Genomic DNA, 27,995 nt, shown 5'->3' with positions numbered 1-27,995 from the left:
CACTATGGGTGGCCTTAACCTTGTTCATAACTATTACTCCTCTCTCTCTTTTCGGCATGAAACCAGCTCTTTTACATTATTTTAGTGTATCATTAGCATCTTACTGTTCACTCCCCCACTGTGCCTCTGTACCCAAGCTCAGGGAGGAGCGATGAGCATGTCTGATCCCCAAAAGGTGGATACAGCTCCATCCTTCCATTTATTTGCTGCCCTTTGCCTGCTGCAGCATAGAAGCACTTTAAAATCACTTAGAAAGCTCCTGAGTATCCCTGGCTAAGGATAGGCTATATATAACAGAAATGTAATTAGGGACAGAGGAGGGGATAGTGGGTCGAGAACAGTGAAAACCTTTGTGCTAAAGAAAAACGTTCATAATGCAGTGATTGAAATCATTTCAAGTTTCTTACACTCCAAAAAATTCATTTCATGGCCACTGCAGCAGCAAAAAGATTCACCGGCAATGCGTTTTCTGTCTTCTTTATAGCAAACAATACTCTGACACCAGCAGGCAGGAGATTTGAAACATTAATGAGATTCTGTGGGAGGAAATAACAGAGAAACTTCAGGTAATTCCAGGTGACAGTTTAGGCAATAAGGGAAGAGTCATCTATCAGGAGATTTACTGCAGGCACAAAGACAGCTGCAGGATTTGGGTGACATAAAGATGGAGAGGAACTTTCTAAGAGATCATTCATCCAAGCATAAGACCTGCACAAGTCATATGCACAAAACTTTGTTCTGTTGATTTCTTGGCTACAATTGTTGCATGTCGTTACGTCTGAGTACACCTACACATCTGCCACTTTTATCACATTCAGTTGTGGGGGGAAAACATACAAAATATCCGATCTATTTAATAAACGAACATGCAAGGAGCAGGGGATGTGTGTACAACTATGTGAATCATGCTTTGTCAAACTTTAAATGTGTAGATTCCATTCAGGCGCTGCCTTTCACATGTAAATTCGAAAGTTATATAGTAAGTTTCTGACTCAGAAGTTGCACGTGAACAAGTCGTAATTTCCAAGTCAATATTCTAAATACAAATATGCATATAAGAATCAATTTGATGTATATTGTATATTGTATATTTTTAACAGACAAAACATCATGAAACCACCAATATTCCATTGTACGCACAATATATCTACATTTTCGTAAATTTAGATGATTCTTTAGAGTCTTATTTACATTCTAACTAAATTCATATTATATTTCACCCAAATACAAAACACGTGCAACAACCTTGTAAACAGCTTTAGCATGCAGAAAATGGCACAAGCTACCGGATGTGCATTTCATACACAATCTTTCCCTAATGCAATGAAGATATACAGCTTGAGAGATTCCATTTCTGGATCAACCAGAACAGGATCAAAGGCTTCTTTTCTTTTTTCTTTTTTTTAAATCCTTGCAGTTATCCACTTTCCACTCTGAAAAAGTCCTTACTGGGGTTTCTGTGCAATTTTCTCGCTGCAGAATCTTGTCCTGTTCCCAGCATTATATAAGCAGGGAATTGTGGACCACATATTTGGAATATTTTTCACATGAAAAATAAAAAAATAAATGTAATAAAAAAATCGAATGCTTCTTGGAGACACTGGAAGTCTTAACAAAAGGAAATTGTAAATAATATTATATATTATAATTAGGAAGCTTGCGCTTTTCCCACAATAAACTGCTGTATATCTAGTCTAGACACACATAAGCACAAACAAAATAGAATTTTCCCATATTTAAAAAGAGGCAAAAACATTCAATAACAGGAAGCAGAGACAAACAGACCTGACTGCAAACCACCCTGCTGAGTAACTTGATAAGATGGATGTAATAGCCTCAAATGTCATGTATAAAAACAAATGTACATGTAGGTCAATAATACATGTGGCCTTCTAGTGGTTTCTCATTTGTCTTAATGAATACAGTAGAGGAGGGGGAGAAAGAGGCAGAATGTTTTGTGTTATTGGCTGATATCCGGCTGAAACAACAGTGTTTCCCAGGAGATGAGCTTGGCTCAGGTCAGTGGCTTCACTCAGCCGTGTCACATTCTGTTATGCAGAAATCAATAAGGGTTGCCTGTTAACGGCCTGGTTTTATTTCACTCAGAGCCACACAAGATCCAAACCCATCACACAACACGTTTAGTACTTCCTAAAAGTAGTGTTGTCACGATACCAAAATTATGATTTTGATAGGATACCTGACTAAAATACCTTCATACCGATACTGAATCAATACTATGGCAACAATAAAAAAACAAAAAACAAAAAAAAACAACAGTAAAAGTAACTGCTTAATATTCAAGCCCTGCTTTTTGACCATTCCCTCCCTAGTCTCGCGTAGCCAGACCTTCAGACTGATGGCAGAAGGTCTGGACTCCATCACAGCTTTCATTGACCAAGGACCGCCCAGAGGCCATCTGACTGACATCTGAAGCAACCAATCACAGTTTGTTTTGTTCAGCATCATGTTTAGGTGCATGAAACATTGATGTCCCTACAATAACAGACTGGCATGTAAAACTCTTGGACCATGTTTTAAAAAGTCTATGCTGTGAACTTCACATACTTTTGAAAATCCAGCGTTTAGTTGATCCTGATAAGCGCTCATTGTCACGGTTATAAAAATGACGGCTTTCGTCTTCCATGAGGGGGTTTGGCATCATGACACAGACCGTTAAAGAACATGATATATGTCTCCCGGAAATCCTAGAGAATTCAACCAATCAGACAACTTCAAAACTCCTGAAGTGATTTCAATTTTGTGTGCTATATGCATCAGATGTTCAGCCAATGGTCTGTGGGCATGATGTCTGAGGCTGAGACTATTCCCTCCCCTTTATTTAAAAAAAATAATTACATGCCACAGTGTGAATGTCCTTACAGTAGGGCTGCGCGATTTCTCGCACAATACGAAAAATAACATTGAACTTAAACGCGATAATCACACGTGATTCTTAGTGCGACTATGAAATCGCATAGGCTGCGATTATTATTTTTTTTATGCGCAGCTCATCAATGAAGTATGGCTCCAAATGCTAAACCATCTGAAAGCACTGTGAGTTTGAGTCGCTTATGATGTACATTTTAAAAGGCAACACGCGTCAGACATCTTTCCAGACATGAGAAGCATTTATTAACATCTTGTCCTACAAAAGACAACATTTAATAACATGTTTTTACTCCAAACTCACTTCATAACGACAGTTGAGCATCCTTCTGTGAGATGATGTGGCTTCTTACACAGAATAAGGCAGTCGTGTGTTTATTAGTATTTATGTGTCTATTAGTATTTATTCAGATACAGTGATATGACGCATGTTATTTTCTTCTGCGGAAGGGTATATTTGCAGTTTCTGCGCAAGAGCACCCTCTGGCTTTCAGATGGAGAAGTATTACTAATCACAGAGCCGTACAGCTCTGACAAGCTGTGCATAAAATAATCGCAGCCTTTGCCAAAACGTGTGTGGTTTAATCGTGATAAATCGTGCAGCCCTACCTTACAGAGGTATTTGCAACAATCACATTATAAATCATGTTAACATTCGCTAACCTTTGACAGTTCTGAATCAGGTGGGTGATTATTATGATTATTAAGGCCAGGTTAGTTCAGATCAAATGAAATGAGTAATAAAAATTTCCTTTGAAAAGTAGGTTTGAAAACATTCTGAACTATAATGATTAAGATATGTACTCAAGGTGTATGGAAAATATTTTATTACTTTATACTTGACAGTAGTCAAGTATAAAAGTTACTTTTTAGAGTAATTAAATCAAAATTTATATTGCAAATGGTCTAAACTTTTTCAGAAATTAAAACAACATGAATACAAAGATTATGGTAACACTTTACAACTTCACAAGGTTAATTTGTAATTTGTAATACATTAGTTAATGTATTAACTAACATGAACTAACCATGAGCAATACATTTGTTACTGTATTTGTTAATCTTCATTAACATTAGTTAATAAAAATATAGCTATTCATAGTTTGTTCAGGTTACTTCACAGTGCATTAATTAATGTTAACAAATACAACCCTCAATTTTAATAATGTATTAGTAAATGTTGAAATTAACATTAACAAAAATTAATAAATGCTGTAGAAGTGCAGTTCATTATTAGTTCATGTTAACTAACGAACCTTATTGTAAACTGTTACCAAGATAACATTTCTAAAAATTTCACGCTTGTGTTTAGAACTATATATAGTTTTTGATTACTGTGAACAAATTTTGAAGCAACACTGCAACATGATTACAGTTTGTCTCCAGATTGTCAGGGCACTGAAAAGCTTACTGAGTTACGGAGAGAACTCCTCTCTGCTCAGTTAAGCTGGGTCTGAGCTAGTCTGTCTCAGTATGCCACATGTCAGAGGGATTGATGGTCTTCCTCAATCCCCTCAGAGTGGGACACAAGCCTCGTCTGTCTCTAGCCATCAGACGCAGATGGCACAGCTAATGATGGCATCAGTCAGTGACAGGAAACATGGGAGGAACAAGCAGAGAGAGAGCGCGCAAAGGAAAAAACTAGACTACAGTGGCAATTCATTTTAAGCCAGATATGCCACATAGCCTTGCATTCAAAATCAGACTGTGAAAAAAAGGAATCTCTAAATTTTAAATTAACACGGCACACGAGACCATTAAACAATAATACGCGCCATTAGGGTTGATAAGTTATGGATAAATCTGCAATCAGTCTGTCATTATTGCAAAATGAACCCATCCAGGGGTGATAATAATTATAATAATTACAATTATTAAAATAATAATAATAATAGTAATAATTCCACTAACTGCACAGCCAATAAATGGGTATGAAATTTCTGAGACCACATGAGTCCTAATCAACCTGTCAGTTTTTATTCAGTGCAAAGATTTCCCAAATGAGTGGTCAGATTTTCCCAGAAGTTGTGTTGCTATTGACAACAGCAATGACCAATCAGAATCAAGTATCTCAGAGAATACACAGTGGTTTTTATCCACCAGTCTGCCTCGTATGCCCATTAGATTACATCAGTTTGATTCACACAGTGGACAGGATGTGGCTCCATCTCAAGCGTTAGAATTGTGTAATTGATCCTAAACACTGGATGTGATGTGGTGGGCCTCCTAACTATGCCATATGTGGCGCAGCTGTCCACTGAAGAGTGTAATTAATAAACACACTGGGCATTTGGCGGCACAGCCAATAGGAAAGCTGGTGAGTAATGGATGCTGAACGGAACTGAGAGCCAGTGTAGTTTCTCTCTCCATTGTCTGAAATCGAAATGACACACGAAGCCTCTCTCTACTGTACTGGATTTCCTTTGTGTGTCCTCCTACAGGCAGATGATTTCTGAGAGCCCACTGATCCCCGAGTGTTTCCTGCTCATTCTCGGCACAATCATACACTGCTATTGTGCTATAAACAGGTCACAAACCTAACATGCACAGCATGATAGAAGCATAATGCAAGAATGCACACAGACATAAACACAGATATGCAGACAGTGTGACGACAGTATTCTCAAGCACACTGCTTTCAGCTGGCTGCTTCCGTAAAGCTCCTTTTATAAAGCCTCAGACAGACACATATACACTCTTCCTCCTTATTTTTAGGTCAATTACCCCTGTAGGCAAGTAGGCGGTGAGCACTGATGTGCAGTGCAAGGCTGAGAGTGTCCGGCTCTTTCAAATGGCTGCTCTGATCCTCCAGCCACACGCAGTCTTCTCCGACTGATCTCCTCATATAAACACCCTCCCAAAGAACTTTTAAGTGCTATGTGTGTGTGAGTGCATTACACTTACCTTTGGCTGTTATGGTAGGCTGTTCGCCCAGCAGAAGTTTGAGCCTTTTAGCATGGATCTTGCCTTGGTAATGAGACTGCGCTACCACCGCTGAAGTAAAGGACATGTTACATAGCGTACAGCACTTGTTCTTATCCACGTCTCCCTCCTCACTGCCCTGCAACACATCAGACACATTTAAAACAGTCAGAAGGTCAGAAAGAGCATGGGCATGGGGTTGAAAGAGGAAATCAAGAGCTTAGTACAACATTTCTCGCAGCAGATTTTTCTCCTCCTTACCCCGGAGGTCAACCCCCCCCCCAGCAACACTTGAGGGTAAATGTGCTGCAAATATAACAGGGTGAAGAATGAAAGCAGGAGGGGGCAAATGTTTCGGCTACTTTGGGATTGCTTATGTGGTTCTTGGTGGGATGCAAATGGAGGTGATTTTACAGTAATGGGGCCAGTTTGATTGAACAATCACATGAAGAACTTGAAGACCTCACCCACTGCCTGCAGTAAGATCTATTACACATTTTACAGCAAATAGAAGATGTGAAATCTGTGAAGCCATTTCATGACTGAGTTCATTTTCCCAGTGGTACATTCATTCATCAGTATGTGCTTGGGATGGAGCTCTAGTAGAATTCACTTTTAGGGATGCATTGTTTCTGGCCTATACCAAAAAGTCAGCAATTACTGAATAGTAAATATTAAAACTCTATACAGTTTTCTTTACAAAAATAAATAAATAAATACATAAACAGTAGAAATAAAGCTTTTAAATGCTAATTTCAGGCATTACAACATTATAAAATACACTATAAAAAAATGAATATTCATGTTGAGATTGATTAAATATTACACATAATTTAAGAAAAAGTAAAGTTTATTGAGCAACAATCAGCATATTAGACTGATTTCTATTAGACTGATCACTGACTGACTAATGACTGGTGAAAATTCAGCTTTGATTAAATTTGATTGATACACTACTATTTAAAATTTTGGGGTAAGTAGGTTTTAAAATATTATTATTATTATTATTATTATTATTAATCATTTGCATTAAATTGTTTAAAAGTGACAGTAAAGACATTAATAAATTATACAAAAGACTTCTATTTCAAATAAATGCTGTTCTTTTAAACTTTCTAGTCATCAAAGAGGCTTGAAAAAATTATCACAGTTCCCACATAAATATTGAGCAGCAAAAACAATATTAATAATTAAGCACCAATAATAACTGAGCATCAAATCAAAATGATTTCTGAAGGACTTCTGACTTCTTTCAAAAGTGAAACAAAAAATCTTATTTATATACTCATACATACACACACACACACATTTATATTATCAGATGATAACTGATACGCTACCAATATATTGTGTATGCCTTATCACTTCAAAAACTAACTTATGCCCTCCACCTCTGACGGATATCCCAACTAGTATCTGGAATGGCTCAAACATTCCAAGAATAGAATTGAGACCAAACCTGATGTGATGTCTTGTGTGTGTGTGTGTGTGTGTGTGTGTGTCATTCCTACATTCTCTATACTCTTCTCTTCTCTTCCTTTTCCCTAAAATATTGTAATTTTTTAAAGCTTCCATTGTGAACTTTGCTAGTCTTTGACCTTGTTAGATGTTCCTTACAGGCGTTGTAGCTGTTAACTGTAATTACAGGGAGAGACTTTATATTGATAGTAATCAAAAACAATGGTTGCCCTACAGCTCTGTTTCCAGCTCTATGAATAAAACAAGGAGATTATTTGCATAAATTTTCCAGCAATTTTGTTCCATTGCCACATGGAGCCTCGGACTATAGGAAGGGTAAACTGGTGTGACACATGTGTAGTGAAAACAGGCTTAGGTTGTGCTTGGAGGCATTCTTACACAAGCATGCAAACACACAAACTCACTCTGTCTGAGCAGGAAAGACATCCACCTAAACTTCCTGAACAGACTGCATTTAGAACTGTATACTTGATAATCTGAAGTACGTGAAAAGAAAGAATGAGACAGGAATATGTATAAAGGAGTATTTTCTATATGCATGCAGATGCAGTATACTGTAAACACATTACCAGACATTCTACGTCTGTAATTATTTAACCATGAGGAACAACTTTCTTGGTTCCAGTTTCACTTGAAAAGAACCAGGCTCACAGGCTCACCATCAATCAAAAATCTTTGAAGCTATTTTTCTCAGTTCCAATGTGCATGTAGTTACTGCATTTTGCCTTTGTAAGTCAGTATTGTTTACTTAATTTAAACTGATTTTGCATACTGTGTAGCAGGGAAGTACAAACTTAGACTTGAGGTTAGTCTGCAGAAAAGCATTGTCCTCTCTGTTTAAAAGTATCATGGAAGCCAAGCACCATCAGTGCTAATGGAGGGAGCTGAAAACATCCAAAACATCCAAAAACAGCACTTTTCCAAATGACCTTGCTCTGTGCTCCGGTATGTGCACTGTACATTCAGTATATCCATTTATCCATATATACATCTCAACTGCTCTGAAAAGCAGAATCTCCCACACAAGTACTTGTACAGTGTAGCACAAAGACCAAGGCATTCTGAATGCAATGACATTCACCATGTAATACAAAATGAAATCACTTGCAAAATCAAAACAAAATGACTCTACAGTACATTCAAAGCAAATTTGATAAAGAACACAGGTGTTAATGACTGTCATCTTCAAAGAGGTTGGAAAGTCACCATGTTGCAAATTTGCATTGGCTCAAAATACTGTAGTTTAATTGTTAAATTACTGTGTATGATTGTTTTAGACATTCTGAAAGTATGACTTTGATACACACAATGCTGCAAATTACCACTGCATAGCAAATTAGCATTTGTTAAAAGCATTTTAATTGCTAAAATAATCTCTGGTAATTTTAGGCATTTGAAAAATATTAGGTTTGAATTTATGCTTCAAAAAGGTGCAGTAAGTGATTTCTGAGAAACATTGTTGAAATTGTTGAAAAATGCATGAATGCACAATGCAAGAGTGGATGTCTCTTTATCATAGCAGGAACGATGCAAAATAATCCATTGCAAAAAAATGACACTCAATGACACCAGACAAACAATGACACTCAAAACCAGCGTTACTCACGTATGGAGCAGAAACAACACAACCTCAATATCTGTTTTCAGGCCTTCCTGCTTCGGTCTCTCCAGTGCTGGAAAGCTTTTCTAATATGAACGTGGGTCCTAAAGCACTTGCCTGATCATAACCCTCCTTTTTCCAGTGATATTCCTCTGACCTTTTCTCTTTTGTAACGTCTCAGTCATCTCTCTTTCAACAGTCTTTCTTCAAATCTCCCTCTTTCTCCTCCCCCATCATGAGTGGACACACCCCCTACTGCTGATTGGCTACAAGTGTGTTGTGGTGCTCAGTCCGATCCACTTTCAACAGCGTTCTTCAGAAATCGCTTACTGAACTTTTAATACGCAATTAAAAATGCTTAATAAAGACTTTACGAAAACGACTTTTAAGTACATTTATTTTTAAATGGTTAATTTCAACAAGATTGTCCACAAAATTCATGCTCAGAGTCAGCATACTTTCTTAAAGCATTTTCCTGGTTTTATTAACAAAAAAAATAAAATTTTAACAAAATATTATAACATTTTCTTCCTCTGAATCATCTTTCTTTATCTGCCAATAATACTAATTTGACCTAACAGCCAAAATGCTTTGGCATTGAAGGCATTGGAGGCATTCTTACACAAAAGCATGCCAACACACAAACTCACTCTGTCTGAGCAGGAAACACATCAACTCCCAAAGGGTAAAATCAAGTCTTATATTACACAATTTCATGTTGGCTGTCCTGTTTCACTTGGAAATACATCAATTTATGGAAGCAAACTGTGTCATGTTAAAAATGAATGTTGACTTTGAGATAAATGAAAAATAAATGCATATATCCAAGCATCAAATCCAGAGTCAAAGGCAAAATCCACAAATATATGTGTGCATGAACAAAATTGATGGTATGTTGAACAGAAAAATGACATCCAGGAATCTTCTATAGGAAAATGCAACAGAAAACCCCTGACTCAGCTGTATCCCTCCAGATTTAATATCCAATGTGAATCGTCAGATATGTGCGGCTCACTTATTCTAAAGCCATGTGCAAAGCTGAAGATAATTACATATCTGGATATACGTCTACACAGCAATTCACAGCCTGTCACTTAGAAAGACGCATTTCTTCTCAGCAAAACGGATGTGTCCATTTCATTCACGCAATAAAATAATCTTTTTTATCTGAAAGCAGTAAAATGCACATTTCTATTAACACAAAACAGTGTCTTCCACAGAGCTTTACTATCATAATAATATTAGTGCAACTTCAATAGCTAAGAAAATAATCAGGGTATTAAAGGTTTGCATCTTCAGAAGACTGTTACAAGTTCCATTGTCACGCTACCTTCCCTTCTTTGTACATTTTTTTTAATGAAAATTTGTAAAAGTGTAAATTCACTAAATGCTAAGGCATTAGCAAAGAAAGTATAAGTTTACTTTTTTTAACACTATAAAATCTCAATGTTAAAGGTTTAAGGTGTAATGTGTTTTTAATGCCACAAGAATCACCATTGTTCAGACAAAACGCATGCCATTGGTTGAACCACTGTTGCAGTCTCGGGCTGATCGGGATTCATCAGCGGAACATTCTTCAGGGGAATCAACAAGCATATGACTTACTTATTGTTGTCCCTACATATTACATTGGAAAAGGAGAGAATATTTTAATATCGTGAATAATTATTTATTATGAATTATTCAAATTTTAATAATACATTTTAAGAATACTTTCCCCATCAACCATATAAAATGCATAAAACCGCTGTATTCTGCGTCAAAGATGTAAACAAGCCCAATGTGCACGAGAAGCATATGGCGGAATGAGTGAAGGAGACTGGATGAAAGTGCACGTTCACTCTCTGACAGCAGAGAGCACTGATGGAAGAGCAGAATTACAGCGGTTATCCCGGAAACCCTGTAAATAAAGCAGCTGCGCTACTGAACAGTATTTAAAATGCTTCAAACAGCCAGGGGTGCAGGATTTTATCTCAGGGTATGCACAGAATTAGCACCCCTCCACCATGTCCCTTTAGAGGCTCTATAGGTTGACAACAAAATCAGTTTTCTTCATGTATATGATAATCAGTATAATTATTTAGAAAGCAATACGAGGTTTCGATTCAATTCACTGTATTGACATTACAAAAAAAAAAAAGCTGCACCAATGCACCTAAATATTTTTTCAGTTGTGAAAATTTCAGACTGAAATGGTCGCAGTGTAGAGCCCTGAGTATAGTATGATTTCATACTCTTAAATGAACTTCACTTGTACTTCATGCTGTCGTTCACTCATTTCTGACAACTGCTGAGAATAAAATCAAACTAGGCATAACCTGACTACACTGTTGCCTTTCCTCCAGTGGATGCACATTATGTTGGTTCCTGTGCAGATCTTAGTAACCCCTTTCCATTATGTTCATTTTGCTGTTGCCCACATGCTACAGTAACTCCATTTACTTACTGTATGTCAAAGATCATATTGAGATCATATAGCTCAAACTTTGAGATCATAAACTCAAAAGTTCAGAGTTTAAAAGTGGAAATAAGTTTGTTAGTGCTTCATTTGTGCAATAGGCACACATTTCTGCATTTTGCATATCTCTGCAGTATCATATAAAGTCAATTCAAAGTGACAAATGAATGCCTATTGCCCAACTAAGCAGAGACAGAACTGTTAAGAGTCTGACAGGGTTCATCAGGGCTGTGATGGAATAATCAGGAAGCCGATAACCATCTGATTGGAACAGCAGAACCAGCCTGTGGGAAAGAGATGTTGAATTTGTAATTGCTGTCCAAATATCAAGAAGAGATAAAGAGATATGATAATGTACACAGAGGATCAGTGAGTCCCAGAAGGAAAGTATATGTATATACAAATATAAACTAAACTTTGTTATATTTTTATGTACAAATATGACATCTGTATATAACAAATAGTAGCCTACATATATAATATTATATAATAAATGTATAAATATATCAAATATAAAACTGCCTCAAATAATTTGGCTTGAGAGTAATGATGTATTGGTAACAATGTCAAAAATAATATACATCACATTACATTTTAAATATACATAGTGCCAACATAAAAACAGCAATACACCTTCAAAACAAAATGCAAAGATGCTTTTACCTTTCACACCTTTCTTTCAAAAGCTACAGTATATTTGTTTGTTTGTTTGTTTGTTTGTTTTTTTTAGGTGTTTTGATCTGATGCTTAAGCCTGAATGCCTCTAAGAAAAAAAAAAAAAAACTGAACAATGAAAGACCTAAGTTCAGCAATTGCGTCTGAGGCTCACAGGCAGTAGTTGCTGGTGAAAGCGCTCTGGGGGCTTCATAGAGATTGCTTTAGTGTTAAACCTTTTGAGGTTTAATTCTGTTTACACAGTATATATTGTTCTACAGCTGTGAAGCTATTCCTTCACACTTTCAGAATCCTCAAAACCAAATGCTACAAGAACAATGTGCTTTTAACTGGAGAAGAAATATTCACTATAATGATTATTCACTTATATTTCTTATCATTTACTACAAATTTCTTCCAGCAAAAATGGAAGAGTGTTCACTTTCAGACAGAACACAAAAAAAGGTCAGAGAACCCATGACTCAGTCTGGTCTGCGTCTCCATGAGAACCGGATGCTATGCCAACCATGGCAAGCAGTGCTGTCAGTTCACATCGCATCAGTCAGGATCCAACAGATACTTAAAATCACTGTATAAAACCATCCCCGTATTTGAGACACTTATCTTGTAAGGCCATAAATATATTTATTTCTTACAAATTTATCCCTTAAGGTTCAGGTTCAAACTTGTGTCCTGTACATCAGCGTGTCAAGACTAGCCTGTGGCTCTGACAAGGTTAAAGTTTAAATACCATGCCAAGATACTAGAAAACTGATGTACAAGTTACATTTTCATTCACGTCATGTGTAAGCTCAGCAGGACATCAGTATCTGCTTGTAAAGTCTGATGTCAGATCCGAAAAAAGCAAACAATAAACAGTAACGGTGTGCTGTAGTACTACAGAAAAATCATGATCCTAACCTTTATCTTCATAGCGAAATCTCATTTGGCCAGACAGTGACTTATCTTCTAAATCTTAATTATTAAAATATTAGAAAAATATCAAAATATAAAACACTGTGAGCCCAGAAACTGTAATGTACATGGCAGGGACTTACCATTGGGCTTGACTGGGCTGCAGCCCATGGACCCCGCCCAATAGGGCTTTATCCGTTTATGTTTGATTTGATCTGTTATATGCAAGTCAGAAATTATTAACTGCATTTCCACTGTCGGGTAAGTGTGAGCAATGGCTATAAATGGGCCAGTCAAGGCTAATAACTTCCGACTGTGAGCTTCGAAGCCATAATCAAACAGCGTAAACTGGTATTCGTCATTTCACATAGAAGGACACATGTATTGAATCGTGTCTGCTTCCATTTATTTGTGATGAGATGGCTACTTTAAACAGTTCCATTAAGGATTTTAGCCGAAAAGAGTGCACATTTAGAAAAATATTGATAAATTCTCATATGTTTAAGCCTCATTTATTTGCAGAGAATGATAATTTATATTCATTTTCCACTAAATTATATGATTTTAAGAGCACACATTCTGTTTTTGCTCCGTCAAAGAAAATACAACAAACATCGGAATTGATGCGCCTCCGAGCAACACTGTGTTTGCGTATTTGAATGAATCAGATGAGTAAATGATTCAATTAGGCTACTCATTCATAAATACAGTCATTTGCAAGTTTTAGCATTTTAAACAACTAGACTGAATGAATGATTCAACTCACTCATTAAGACAGCGACCTACTGACGGTTTTATTTTCATATTATATAGCCTATTATTAAATGTTTTTCAATCATTTAATATTTCTACATTAAAAATGTTATATTTAAAACATAAGTCTCTTAACATAATTTATGCAATTATAATTGCTGTGTAAATCCATTCACACCCCGTCCGAGCTGCATTAAATCGTATGTATAAATCCAAAGATGGATTTCATTAATACCGATTTCATTTGTTTGGTAATAGCCATAAAGTGACTTTTTATTCTGATTGAATTTATTGATTAAATTTAAGAATCTGACATAAGAGGACACAGATTTTACAATAAATTTAAAAATAGTGTTCATCTCTGGCTTTATTGCATTAAGTGTTATTTCAGGGTTTTGATCTTCTCTCAACAAAGAGTACATCCTGTATTTTATTGTATTATAATGACCATTTAATATTACCTCTAAACTAGGCTATGTTGCATAATAATTGCTAGGAACCTCAAAACATATTTTGTATTTTGTGCTACTCCATGATGTTCTTGTTGAGGTCATTTGTAGTGTAGTTAGGGCCCCAAACATAATCTCAAGCCCATCCTCCTGCCCTGGTGATGTACAATGCAAGTTTGTAAAAGTTTAGCTTAAAGTTGCGCTAAATGAATAGTGCTCAAGTGGCTGTTTAAACAGAGTAGAGGCTTGGACCAGGAAATAGTATTCGATACGTCTTGACATAAATGGATAGAGCAGGGTTTCTCAAAATAAAATAGCCATTCCTGGATTTTCAACAAAACTCTTGCCTAAAACTATGGCAAGTGAGTCAAATCAGAAAGTGTGTTGTTTAACTAAAACTATTAAGAATCCTTTTTGTTAAAATAAAATAAAAGATGCAAACTTAAAGGAAAATTAGACATTATGCATTGGCAACTAACAGAAATAAGTTTAATTTGAAGTACTAAAATTAAATTAAAGCTAAACAGAAATATTAAATAAAAAACTAATAAAAAAAATGACAAAAGCACATCACAAAATTACTAAAACTAATCAAAACTAAAATTAAAATGAAAACTGAAAATACAAAACTTGGAGATAAATCAAAATATTAATAAATAATAAATAATACTAAACACACTGATCAGAAATGATAACTACTGACATTACATAATTTACAACAAGTATAAATGTCTGAATGCAGCAAACAAAGCCAAGTTTTATCTGTGCACATAGGTACTCATTAATGCAGTAAAAACATAATTCTGTTATTCAGTGTTTTTATAACTTACACATTGTGATTATTGATGCATGTGGAAACCTGACATGCATTCCTGAACCCTGAGTTCTGCCAATACACAAACGGCATAAGAATAAATGTAAACTCAAATGTAAATGTAAATAGGAAACTAAACGGCTATATCAGTCTCATGCTGTCTGGACATTCCACACACAGTCACTGATATGTCATTAACTGAGAGAAACTAAAACTAGAACAAAAGCTGTAGATCCAAGCTTGAGTTCCAGCTCACTTTCTTCTACTGCTCTACTTTCTTTCTGGTCCTCCACATGCACTTCGTCTGCCTCCTCTCCCCAGGAAACTCGAGCCCCAGCAGGGGTTGATTTAATCACCGCTAATTAAACAGGAGTAAGTATCCAATGGGCTATTCGATCAGTGCAGAAGTTGTCCCAGGCTGCTAATTGTATCCTCCACCACAGCCCCTGCATAGAGTTACAGTGCTAGAGACTTGGGGAGTGATTTTTAAAGTGTCCTTAGGGGACCATGTAGCTATTAGTAGCTGCTGCCGACAGCTGATTTGTGTTAAGCAGATGGATGTGGTCAGTGATCCCCTGTACGATCTGCTGCCGCTTTATTAGGTGTTGAGAGAGCAAAGGACAGCTTGTTAGAACTTGGCTGCTCAGTGACTCTTAATGCAGGTGGAATTTGCTTCTCCACACTGGTCAAGGACCAGTTTACTTTCACACAATCCTATGCTCTGAGAAAAGAGAGGGGAGGGAAAAAAAAACAACCTAAAGAAAATGCAAATGACTGACAGGTACATTTGGACTGGTTGACAATATAATTAAATTAAGTTAATTATTAACATTTCAACATTACCATTAACATTTAAACTGTAGAAAAGTTCTTGCGTGTTGGGGGGAAAAACATGTTTACACATCATTGTAATGATGAGATGAAGAAAATCACTAGATCTAAGCCTTTTCTGAACAAGTAAAACTGCTGGCACAAAACTTTCACAATTTTTTTCTTGCCGCAGAGTCAAAAACATTACAACAATATCTGAGAGCAGCATAAACACAACAGTAGCCATGTAAAGTTCATTGATCTATAAATATCAGAAAGGGCAATGTAGTGGAAAAATAATTGCTTTCAGTTCCACTCTACTCCCTCAGTCCCACTGTGAAAAGTGCTGATTTTGACTGAACGCCTTCCGAATCCTGAGTTTTCACGTTTTTAGGTTAATGACAGGGAAAAGGTAATCACAAAAAAATTCCACATCTTGCACTATTTTTATATTGATTTTCAGAAGTACATTAACTGATAAGTGATAAGAGAGTGTAAGAGGATTAACTCAATATTTAAGTGGGGAAAAAATGTAATGTTTAGGGTAAGTTAATTAACTCAAACTAAGGCTTAAATTAACAGTTCACTCACCCCCTCTCCCCACAAAAAAAAAAAAATGTAAACGTATCATAAAAGTGGTTTATATGACTCACATGCTACAGTATATTTCAAGTCTTCTGGAGTCATATGTGACCCGTGCTGGCAAAATGAGTCACAATGAGCAAATCTTCAAAAAAAGAGCTATTGTTACAACCTCTATGAAAAACCCTTTAAAAGTATGTATGATTTGTTGGAATCCGACAAAAAATGACTGAGCTACACCTGTTTGAAGTCCATAGTCAATTTTGAGAAAAAAAAATCAAGTTAAAGTTTTCTGAAGATTCCAAAACAAAATGCTTAGCAACCATATCTTAAAATCCCTGGTAATAACACCTGATGGCACACACCTAGTCAAAACCAAATATCTATAGGAATATATATATATATATATATATATATATATATATATATATATATATATATATATATATATATATATATATATATATATATATATATATATATATATATATATATATATATATATATATTCATTTTAAAATTTTGAAGTATTTTGAAGTACTGTAATTCTGTTTATATAAATCGGGATCGCGCGCTGTCTGAGGCGTCTTTGTGTGCTTCTGATCTGTCAGTGAGCGTGAGTAAGATCGATTTGTTTACATCAGCATGAGTTTGAAAATCACACTTAATCGTTTCAAACTCGGGCCATCAAAAATTCGCTATGAATATTCACAAAGTTGGAATGTTGTGCTTTAAAACGATACCAAACTTGCACTAATGAGGACGTTGCAGAGGGGAAGCACGAGTGGTTAAGCAAGCAGAGAAAAACGGCATTTTTTAATGGACAAAGGAAAGGTACTCCTCTCAAAAACAAAAAACAAAAAAAACAAACGGACCCACTTTATATTAAGTGGCCTTAACTACTATGTACTTACATTTTAATTAATCATTTGATACAATGCACTTATTGTGTACATACATGTTTTTACATTGTACTTATATATTAAAAACACCTGCATGTAATTACATCTGTAATTAATTTCTGTAATTACATTCATAATTACACTGTTGACCCATCCCTTACACTATACACCAACCCTTAAACCTACCCATACCACCAAAGCTTTCCCTAACCTTACCCATATCCACCTCAATATCAGCAAAAGTGTTTTGCAATTCAGTATGAACCCAATAAGTACATTGTACTTATTTTTTGATGTAAGTACATAGTAGTTAAGGCCACTTAATATAAAGTGGGACCAAACAAACATACAAATAAAGATACTTTTAGATGTTATACCTTTAGATGTTATAAATGCTATTTGAAGCAATTGGATCACTAGATGAGGGATTAATGAACTCATTTTTGTGAAAACCTCAAATTCGACCAAAATCGATATTTTTGACTCGTTTTGCCTGTACCTCGTAATTAGCCCGTGTGCATTCTGACTCATTTTGCCAGCTCGGGTCACATATGATTTGTTTGAAAAAACAAAACGAAAGGGTGGGTTTCACACCTGGCTCATTGCTTTTGTAACCTGGAGAATTTTCTTTCTTAGCTCAGTTTTGTTTGGGCATACAGTACACCAGCAATCACGCTCGAATTCGCACCAAAATAATCAGTACGAGATCAGCTGAACAAGGTGGTCTTGCCCTGATTAAAAACGACCTCTGGACAGTTCGCTTGTGGTGAGAGAGAGAAATCCAACCCAATGATCCAACAAACCAAGCTATATCATAATTCATTATGGAAAATGTGTTACATAAAAAGCAGCAATGTCTTATTCTGCGGGTGAACACATTAATTATCGCAGTTCAAAACTAAAGAGCCTCCTCATCTTAAAATATTATCTACAGGTCTGACAACGCTCTAACTTAGTCTCTTAAATGTAGTCATTTTTTATTTTTTAACTGCCTATTTTTTCCCTCAAAAAAAAAAAAATAAGTCAGGTTTTGGCCTATGATTTGTATTTATTGACAAGACATGTCCATATTTCAGTGGGTAATGGCTCATTAAAATTTGCTGTCCAAGTTGCACAAAGTCTAGTTTGTCTGCAGAGCCTATTGACACATGACATAGATCGATGACTATTTGAATGTCTTTTCGTTATTACTATTGATTTGATACAAGCTAAGTGTTAAAGTTCAGTCGAAAAAGCAGCACATGGTCTTTTGAAATCTGGCCACTGAAGTTGGATGTTCCCTACACAATCGTATACTAATCACCTTCATTACTGCTGTGAGTAAGTGCAGTTCTCTGCCAGTGTCTTCACTTCAATACCTTGTCTAATGATGTATACAATTACTATGGCCGTATAGGAATATCAATAAAGCATACAGTATACAGCGTTCAATATCATTTAATTCTAACTGCATCCCATAGCCGGTGGCTATGAGATTTTGCAATCTCTGACTCTCACATAAACATTTAGATGTGCATTTGGCCTCCTGTGGTGAGAGCTTTGTCGATTTGTTTGGAGGCAGTCTGAAGAACATGTAACATCTGCAAAAACCACAGGAATCATAGACTTTCTCTACACAGCAGAGTGTGCAAAAAGGCTGATCCCAGCAACATTCACACAACCTTATGCTTGTGAACCCCTCTTGTTGTGTAAATAGCCTATCAAACATGGTAATAAAGCAGAAGCTTGCTTTGTCTTACTGGGAGAAAAACAGCAGACTGACTATCATCTCAGCGAGACTCATCCCCGAAAATGGCTGAAGTTCAGAGTTGAGTTAGACTTGAATTGAACTTGTTTTATTTGTTTCTTGAACATAACTTGCCAAATCTGCTGGTCAAAATCACCTCCACTCTTTTGTGTGTTTACTCTCGTGTACTGTACGTTCATTTTTTTGTGCTTCCTTGTCATTTGGGCATCATCTGCTCTTTATTTTTCTTGAAGCATTATTTTGTTGTGTGTCAGCTGTGATAAACAGACATCCACTCTCGCGTTGCGTGTGTAACAGTGGCCAGATAATGAGAGTTGTGCAGGTAAACCACTGCAAACTGACGACCGCTAGAGAATGCAGTGTTTAGTGTCACTGTTAGAGCACTCGACTCACCTGCCAGCAGCGATCGGTGTTCAAGACCGACTCGGAGCAGGGTGGTTAGGATTGGAGGGTGAGTTTTGGAGGCGAAGCAATGAAGAGAGGGGTGTGTTTGTTTGGGTTGACTTCAAATATCAACAATGTCCAACAGCGTTTTTGAAATATCGCTTACCCCACCTTTAATAGCAGTCAAACGGTCCACAGATGCAGTGTGCTTCACTGTAATTCAAATTTATTTACTTTGATTTCAAAGTTTGAGTCTATTAAATTAAATGTTTGAATGTGTGCACAAAATGAAGTGGTTTTTTTTAATGGTTGGGGTTTATGAAGCACATTACTGGTTGGCTGTGGAAAGCAATGGCTGGAAATGCTCATTAAAAAAAAAAAGAAAGAAAAAAGAATAGGATCAAATACTCACATCATCTGTTCTAAGCTTCTTAGCTGGACATCCCCCATCTACTGGATGCAACATGTAATACAGACGCACTTTGTTTGCATGTTTCCGGCTCTGAAAGAGAGGGAATGTGTGTTTTAATGTGTTTATTATTTTTGTACACAATCAGATTATTCTGCAATCACAATATTGTAAGAGAATGACATGGCTGTATTAAATAAAAGTGAAAGATCTGTGCCTTTATTAGCCTAATAAGTTTTTATATTTCATAGGTCACCTATCTGAGTTCACACTTCTTGGACAGACTAGAAAATGTATGAATTGTGAAGAAAAGTATAAAAATTACCATAGAAGAGAGCACTGGAGCAGAGACTGAGTGAGAAGCTATTGGCAGAGCCCATCTTATGCACTGGCCAATAAATAATTACTGTGGTTGGCGTTAAGTGAGTGTGGAGCCACAAATCACAAACCCATCAATTACTTGGGTTTGACAGCACAGCTTTCAGAGAGTGGGCCAAATCAATTCACTGCTCAGTTTACCTGAAAATGATGTTGTTTGACAAGAGGGTAATTGAACTTCATCCTCAACACAAAAGGCAAGAGGCAAAGTGTGGAAATGAAGGACAGAGAGTGGCACTGGAATAATCTGAATTGAAAGCCACTCATTTCCTCTTAAAGAAGTAAAAGATTACCTGTCTGCTTTTCTTAGACTTAAAAAAAATGACACATGGACCTGGACGAAACAGATCTGACTGATCACAGATGAATGTGGTTAAAAATATATGTCACCTTGTGTTTGAAGATTGCATGAGAGTCTTATTAGCCCAGTTTTCCTATTTCTCCCCTCAAGAGAGTAAATATGAAAAAAGACATGGAGAGATCGGAAGAGACAGATGGAACTCAGAGTTATTGAGAATGATACTGCTTCAGCACCTGGAGAGTGTGCAAATACAAACATACATATTTCTCTTCAACCTCTTCTACAACAATTCTATCCATAATTTCCTCTCAGTTTCCCATAACACCAGCAAACAATAAATATACAATTTTGTCTGTATACACTTTTGCCTGTCAGTGTTTAATAGTCAGGTGCTATCAATTGATTTTTTTTGGGAAAAAACCCTTTTAAAAAAAAAATCAATGATATAGCATATATATATATGTGTGTGTGTGTGTGTGTGTGTGTGTGTGTGTGTGTGTGCGTGCGTGCGTGCGTGCGTGCGTGTGTGTGCTCTGTTTTCTTTTATTCAGCAAGGATGCTTTGTATTGATCAAAAGTGACAGTAAAGAAATTTACAATGTTACAAAAAATAATAATAATAATTATATTTCAAATAAGAGCTTTTCTTTTCAGCTTTCTATTTATCAGAGAATCCTGAAAGGCATAAATGTTTTCTACAGAGCCCCTAAAGTGACATGGTGATGGAAAAAATATGAGATGGGATGAATAAATACACTATATTGCCAAAAGTTTTGGCACGCCTGCCTTTACGTGCACATGAACTTTAATGACATCCCATTCTTAATCCATAGGGTTTATTATGGAGTTGGCCCACCCTTTGCAGCTATTACAGCTTCAACTCTTCTGAGAAGGCTTTCCACAAGGTTTAGGAGTGTGTTTATGGGAATATTTGACCATTCTTCTTGAAGCGCATTTGTGAGGTCAGGCAGTGATGTTGGCGAGAAGGCCTGGCTCACAGTCTCCGCTCTAATTCATCCCAAAGGTGTTCTGCCGGGTTGAGGACAGGACTCTGTGCAGGCCAGTCAAGTTCCTCCACACCAAACTCGCTCATCCATGTCTTTATGCACTTTGTGCACTGGTGCGCAGTCATGTTGGAACAGAAAGGGGTCATCCCCAAACTGTTCCCACAAAGTTGGGAGCATGAAATTGTCCAAAATGTCTTTTACGTGGCGTACCACTTCATGACTGAGTTGCTGTTGTTCCCAATTGCTTCCACTTTGTTATGATACCACTAACAGTTGACCATGGAATATTTATTAGTGAGGAAATTTCATGAATGGACTTATTGCACAGGTGGCAACCTATCACGGTACCACGCTTGAATTTACTGAGCTCCTGAGAGTGACCCATTCTTTCTCAAATGTTTGTAGAAGCAGTCTGCATGCCTAGGTGCTTGATTTTAAACACCAGGGGCCATGATTGGAAAACCTGAATTCAATTATTTGGATGGGTGACACAATACTTTTGGCAATATAGTGTATATTTTGCTCGCAAAAGTTGTGCATTCCCCTACAAACGTTGCTTTTAACGTTTAAAACTTTCATGTTCCCTGTGAGTAAAAGCAAACGTTTGGTGAAGAAACACAAATGTTATGAGAGCAAATTCAAAGCTGATCTTTGCAAATATGAGATGGAAAGAAAAAATTGCATTCAAGGATAAAGAAAGGTATAAGAAAGAAAGGAAAAAAGAAAAGGAGGAATAAAGAAGTATTTCTTAAGCACCAAATCAGCATATTAGAATGATTTCTGAAAGATCATGTGACACTGAGGACTGGAGTTAAAATATGTTAAAATATTAAAGGTGCCCTAGAATCAAAAATAGAATTTACCTTGGCATAGTTGAATAACAAGAGTTCAGTACATGGAAATGACATACAGTGAGTCTCAAACTCCATTGTTTCCTCCTTCTTGTGTAAATCTCATTTGTTTAAAAGACCTCTGAAGAACAGGCGAATCTCAACATAACACCGACAGTTACATAACAGTCGGGATCATTAATATGTACGCCCCCAATATTTGCATATGCCAGCCCATGTTCAAGGCATTAGACAAGGGCAGGCAGTATTAACGTCTGGATCTGTGCACAGCTGAATCAACAGACTAGGTAAGCAAGCAAGAACAATAGTGAAAAATGGCAGATGGAGCCATAATAACTGACATGATAAATGATAACATGATATTTTTAGTGACATTTGTAAATTGTCTTTATAAATGTTTCATTAGCATGTTGCTAATGTACTGTTAAATGTGGTTAAAGTTACCATTGTTTCTTACTGTATTCACGGAGACAAGAGAGCCGTCGCTATTTTCATTTTTAAACACTTGCAGTCTGTATAATTCATAAACACAACTTCATTCTTTATAAATCTCTCCAACAGTGTGTAATGTTAGCTTTAGCCACGAAGCACAGCCTCAAACTCATTTAGAATCAAATGTAAACATCCAAATAAATACTATACTCACATGATCTGACGCATACATGCAGTATGCATGACGAACATCTTGTAAAGATCCATTTGAGGGTTATATTAGCTTTGTGAACTTTGTAAATGCACTGTATTATGGTCAAGAGCTCGGGGGGCAGGGAGCGCACTTTTTAAAGGGGCCGCAGCCTTAATCGGTGCATAGTTAATGATGCCCCAAAATAGGCAGTTTAAAAAAAAATCTATGGGGTATTTTGAGCTGAAACTTCACAGACACATTCAGTGGACACCTTAGACTTATATTACATCTTGTAAAAACTAGTTCTAGGGCACCTTTAAACTAAAAATGAAAAAAAAAACTAACATTAATAATAACAATAATGATAATAATTCACAATAAAAACTGTATTTTTTATAAATTTACATACATACTGTACATATTATATATGTGTGTTTGTGTATTCTCATTTATCATGTTTGAGATTATCTGCATTAAAACCAAAGAAATCATCAGATCCACAGCCACACTCTTCAGCAACAAATAGTGAGGTTGCATTTGAAGAAATGACACTTGTGGACTAATCTGACCTGAAGTATACTGTTAAGTACTTTTGAGTCCAGTCCTTATGGGAGTCTTGGGTAAGGTAATTACATGGAAGTAGACTAAACTAGTCTCAAAGAGTGAAGTAAACTCAGATTGGGGTTGAACTGTCACAGCAATAGATTTAGAGAGCCGCGATTTAGCTCTAAGCACAAAAGCACATGATGTTCCAAACCCCACTGTCATTTGGCCAGAGGAAAACATCAAGCTCTACTCATGGGTAAGCACAGGGGAAAAATAAATGGCAAATAGAGAAAGCTTTCAAGATTCATTACTGTAAAAGGACCCACACTCCACTGGTAAAGGACGGTTTGCTGAGACGTGTCTCCTTCAGGGTTTACTTTGTTTTCATATCAAAACTGAGTTAAAGTGTAGATGACCCTGTCAATACTGAGGGCAGGATTCCTGTTCCATGCACCGCATCCAAGTTTATTCACCTGAATCGGACTCGGTTTTACCTACAACATCATCTTATCTTTCTTACCTCAAACATATATAGAGATGATGCTGCAGTTTCTTATTCTCATTCTAATTTACCTTTTTAAACAAGTAGTGTAGTTGTTGGAGAATATGCTCCTTTTCATAGAGGGCTTTATGATGGATTCATCAAGGAAAAGCAGACTCTGCCCCCTTTAGAGATAACAACAGCATGCATGCCAAAAGGACACACAAATTAAAACAAGTGAAAGACTGTTTGGCGGCACATAGATAGTTCACTTCCACACTGAGACACATTTTAGAAGAACCCCGATGGCAACCGAGCACCGAGTTGAATTTTGTCTAATAGTTTTTCAATCTGACAATGTAATTCAAAGGAAAAATGGTTTATAAGGAAAAGCCTAATTTATTCAACACATTAAATCCTGCTCATGCTGCGAGCTGTTCTTATGTTATTCGGTGGTTTTGTCAATACTGATTTACTGCATGGATAGCTAGAGTTTTGACTCCTAGTAAGTAACCATAGGGGGTAATGATTATGCATATTTCTATGAAATACAGTTCAAAGTAAAATAAAATAAAATAAAATAAAATTCAGCCACTCAAATAAAAACTCTAAGACAGTTACTTTATATATTAATAAAATGTAACATATTGTCACTGTCGGGCAGAAACGTTTTTTATCTCCTTTATCATTTTTCTTTCATAAATCTTTATGATTGGTCACCCTTTACATCTGTCTGTGGGGTTTGCAAATATTTAACCAATGAAAACTATTTAAATGAGCTTGTGACTAAGCATCGTAACTCCATTGGCTCCTCAAACTATCGCTCAAACCTCACAACACCACCTTGACTCAATCTTGAAAGAAGTTCAGCACGCAGTTGGACCGTCTCTGCTTGTTTGCAAAAAATGTATTTTGTCTGTCAAAATATGAGGTAAATCTGGCCCTGAAAATACCAATAAATTTACACCATTTTCCAGTTCCAGTTCTAAAGGTATACCAAGACATAAGATGTGTTAAGTTGAAAAAAATCCAACAGATGGTGCTAAAAAAATTTATTTACAGCTATAAATGTAATTACTCATCTGCGTCAAATAAACAAGATTCCACAGTTCCACTACATATTCTGTTCCAAAGCACTATACACATCTTCACTATTTGGCCTCTAGGTGCTTAGTCATTATAACATGTTCAGACCCAGAGTTTTGGGAGCAGGAAGACATAATGCCAGAAAACTGAGTGGGATTTCATATTCAAGCCAAAACTTCCTTGCATCTGGCATCTGCACCATACACCGTACAGCACCTCTGTAGATTACAACGGAGAGAAAAAGAGAAAGAACGAAAAAACTAGGACAGGCTATTAGTGCTTCTTATTTTTTGTGTCACATTAATTATAATAAAAAATCCTGAGCATCAAACAGTAAGACATAACTTGACATTCTGAAAACGTGGTGCATGGTGAATCTAATAGGGGATTAAAGTGTGGAAAAGTGAGTTCATTAGCAATCAGTCTTTGTCTTGGGTATGAAAGACTTTCTGTTAGACCCAAGGACTCTTCACATGATATGTTTTCATGTTTTTTTTGACAGGCCCTCATCCATATTTCATCAGAGCTTCACAAGCCTTTGTTCTGTCCATTAACACTTTCATCTTCCAATTTGTTTGCCGCTCCTCCCTCCTTCTAAGAGCTAAAAAAAAAAAAAAGCCATCAGTACAGACGATGAAGAATTATGCTACGGCTTCAATTTTGTCATTAAAATCCACTGCTTAAAAGACATGAAGATTTAAAAGCATCTTTCCTGAATGGATGTATTGTGCTTTGTGTCTTCAATACAATGTAAATTTAATGCCAAATCTCAATGTCACTAACAATTATTTTGGTAATTGAGTAATCAGTCGATTATTTTGCAGATTAATCAAGTAATCTGATTTTGTGTGTGTGTTAAAAAATAGACCAAAGTGAACAATAATTATACAACTAAATAAATGACTTAAAATACACAGGTATAATAACAATGATGCAATAATAATTGGTTCAAATAAACTATTAAAAACAAGTAATCATATGGTTTTATTGAACAGCATCATTAAAATACATATACATAATATAAACAATAAACTTATGTAGGCCGGGGGCAATTGTAACAAATTTTGGTCATGTCGTCATTACTCAAAAAACATACAATTTACCTTTGAAATATTTGGATACAATTTTTATGTCAGTAACTTGTATCTGCGTTTTACTTGTTAACAGTCACCAAATGTTTTTACAAGCAATGTTAGAATCACAATATTGATTGAAACATTAGAAGTCAAATGTTACATCTGCCCCCACATACGGGGGCGATTGTAACAGCATATGTGGGCAATTGTAACAACATGTAATATCTTCATATAAATACCAATGACCGCAATAAACTCCAGAGAATTTGGATATAGTTAAAACTATTTAATATCCACTACATCCACATTATCCAGAACAATTAATTAACTCCCCTTGCTGTTATTCTTGGTCTGAACCTCGGCATGCTGTGAACAGAGAGTGCACAGGCCCTACTCAGTAAAATGGATCCCCAGATTGAGAGGCAAAAACACTTTTCTTAAATTATTGGAAAAAATAATCTATTTTGATGTCCTTACTAAGTTGGACACTATTTTGCTGGTGTCGGGGGCAATTGTAATGCAGTGTTAACTGTACCCCCCCTTTGTAGAAAAACTTTACCAAGTATGATTTAGAAGCTTGTCCTTTGGCATGCAGAGAGGGATCTCCACAGAGAACATGCAAAATGAGTTTCATGGTACTGAGATGTTACAATAGCCCCGTTACAGCCTGCTGATTGTTGTTGTTACACGTTATAGCATGATCAAAACCTTGTTAATATTGGCCAAACAACATTTAATTCAAATGTCCACTTAATCTTTAATATTTGGCCACTACTTTACGATAGAAATGCTACAGTTACTGCAATTTTTTGAACAAGAATATGTGGACATCAATTTTGTTTTGAAATTGTGATGAACAACAGTTCGCATATTTAGAAACATATTGATGTATTCTTCTGTGTTGGCTTAGGTTTATGAATGATTTACATCACAAATCTGATGAAACAGTGCACGTTTCGTACCCAGTTGAAAGTTATAAGAAACCCAACGCAGCATATGCAAAGAGTTTGCTAGCTGAGCTGCTAAGATGCACTCCAAGCATTTAATTGATAACAGTCTAACTCTTCGCATGAAACACAAAACGTGTCAGACTTTATGGGTTCCCAAATGCACGTTATTGGAACCCCAAACACAGCACATGCAGAGACTTAGTTTTTGTGAAGCATCATTATTTACTGTGAACGGAGCAGCTCTGAGAAACAGGTAACCTGCACTCATGTAAATAATTAAAGTGTCATGCTTTACCATGAAACACACAGCGTTATTTAACTGAATCGCAGGCTTTGTGATTTCACAATAGCACTATGCTATTTTATGATTTTTAAATGGTTAATATTGTGCAGCCGTTGAAAAAGGTCTAATAATGCAGTTCATGAATTCTCGTCCATGAAATGCGCCACTTCCCACTTGCCAAATCGACATGGGCAAATTGCAATCGAGAATTTTTTAAAACTGGGCAAATGTGACAGCCCTAATATTCATTAAAAATGACAATTCATATGATCATATATTAGGCCACAATAATCCTCAATTTAAAATAAAATTCATTTGTTTGCTCTTAATCTAAATATATGACCAAAACTCACTGAAGCTGTTGCACACTACAGACAAAACTGCAAACAGTAAATCTCCCACTGTTATGGCTAGTCTGGCCTTTACTGCTAAATAATCAGTGACAGAAACAAACCTGTGAAGTCGCTGCCCTGACAATGAGAATAAACAGAAAAATATGTATGGTGTATTTATCCTTTCTGGAGTAAATAAATAAATATAAAAGGTTATCAGGTTGGCTTGACAAATATTATATTATAGCTTTATACGACTGCCTTTGTTCTCAGAGAGGAAAAAAAACAGTCATATCAGCTTACAATGGATTCA

At 36.2% G+C, this 27,995-nt stretch overlaps 1 protein-coding gene across 3 annotated transcripts in view; it reads right to left on the bottom strand.

The window, feature by feature from the left end:
* zmat4a (zinc finger, matrin-type 4a) overlaps positions 1 to 27,995 on the bottom strand; it is a 112,850-nt gene that overhangs the window by 53,318 nt on the left and 31,537 nt on the right. For all 3 annotated transcript variants that reach the window (XM_048187260.1, XM_048187258.1, XM_048187259.1), the window contains exons 3-4: positions 19,771 to 19,860; positions 5,794 to 5,950 (exon numbers count right to left, since the gene is read on the bottom strand). In XM_048187260.1, coding sequence (XP_048043217.1) covers positions 5,794 to 5,950; positions 19,771 to 19,860 — 247 coding nt within the window. The remainder of the gene's footprint in view (positions 1 to 5,793; positions 5,951 to 19,770; positions 19,861 to 27,995) is intronic.

Source organism: Megalobrama amblycephala, linkage group LG4 (assembly GCF_018812025.1).
Source record: "Megalobrama amblycephala isolate DHTTF-2021 linkage group LG4, ASM1881202v1, whole genome shotgun sequence".
Taxonomy (NCBI): domain Eukaryota; kingdom Metazoa; phylum Chordata; class Actinopteri; order Cypriniformes; family Xenocyprididae; genus Megalobrama; species Megalobrama amblycephala.
This window is presented reverse-complemented; position numbering and strand designations above follow the sequence as displayed.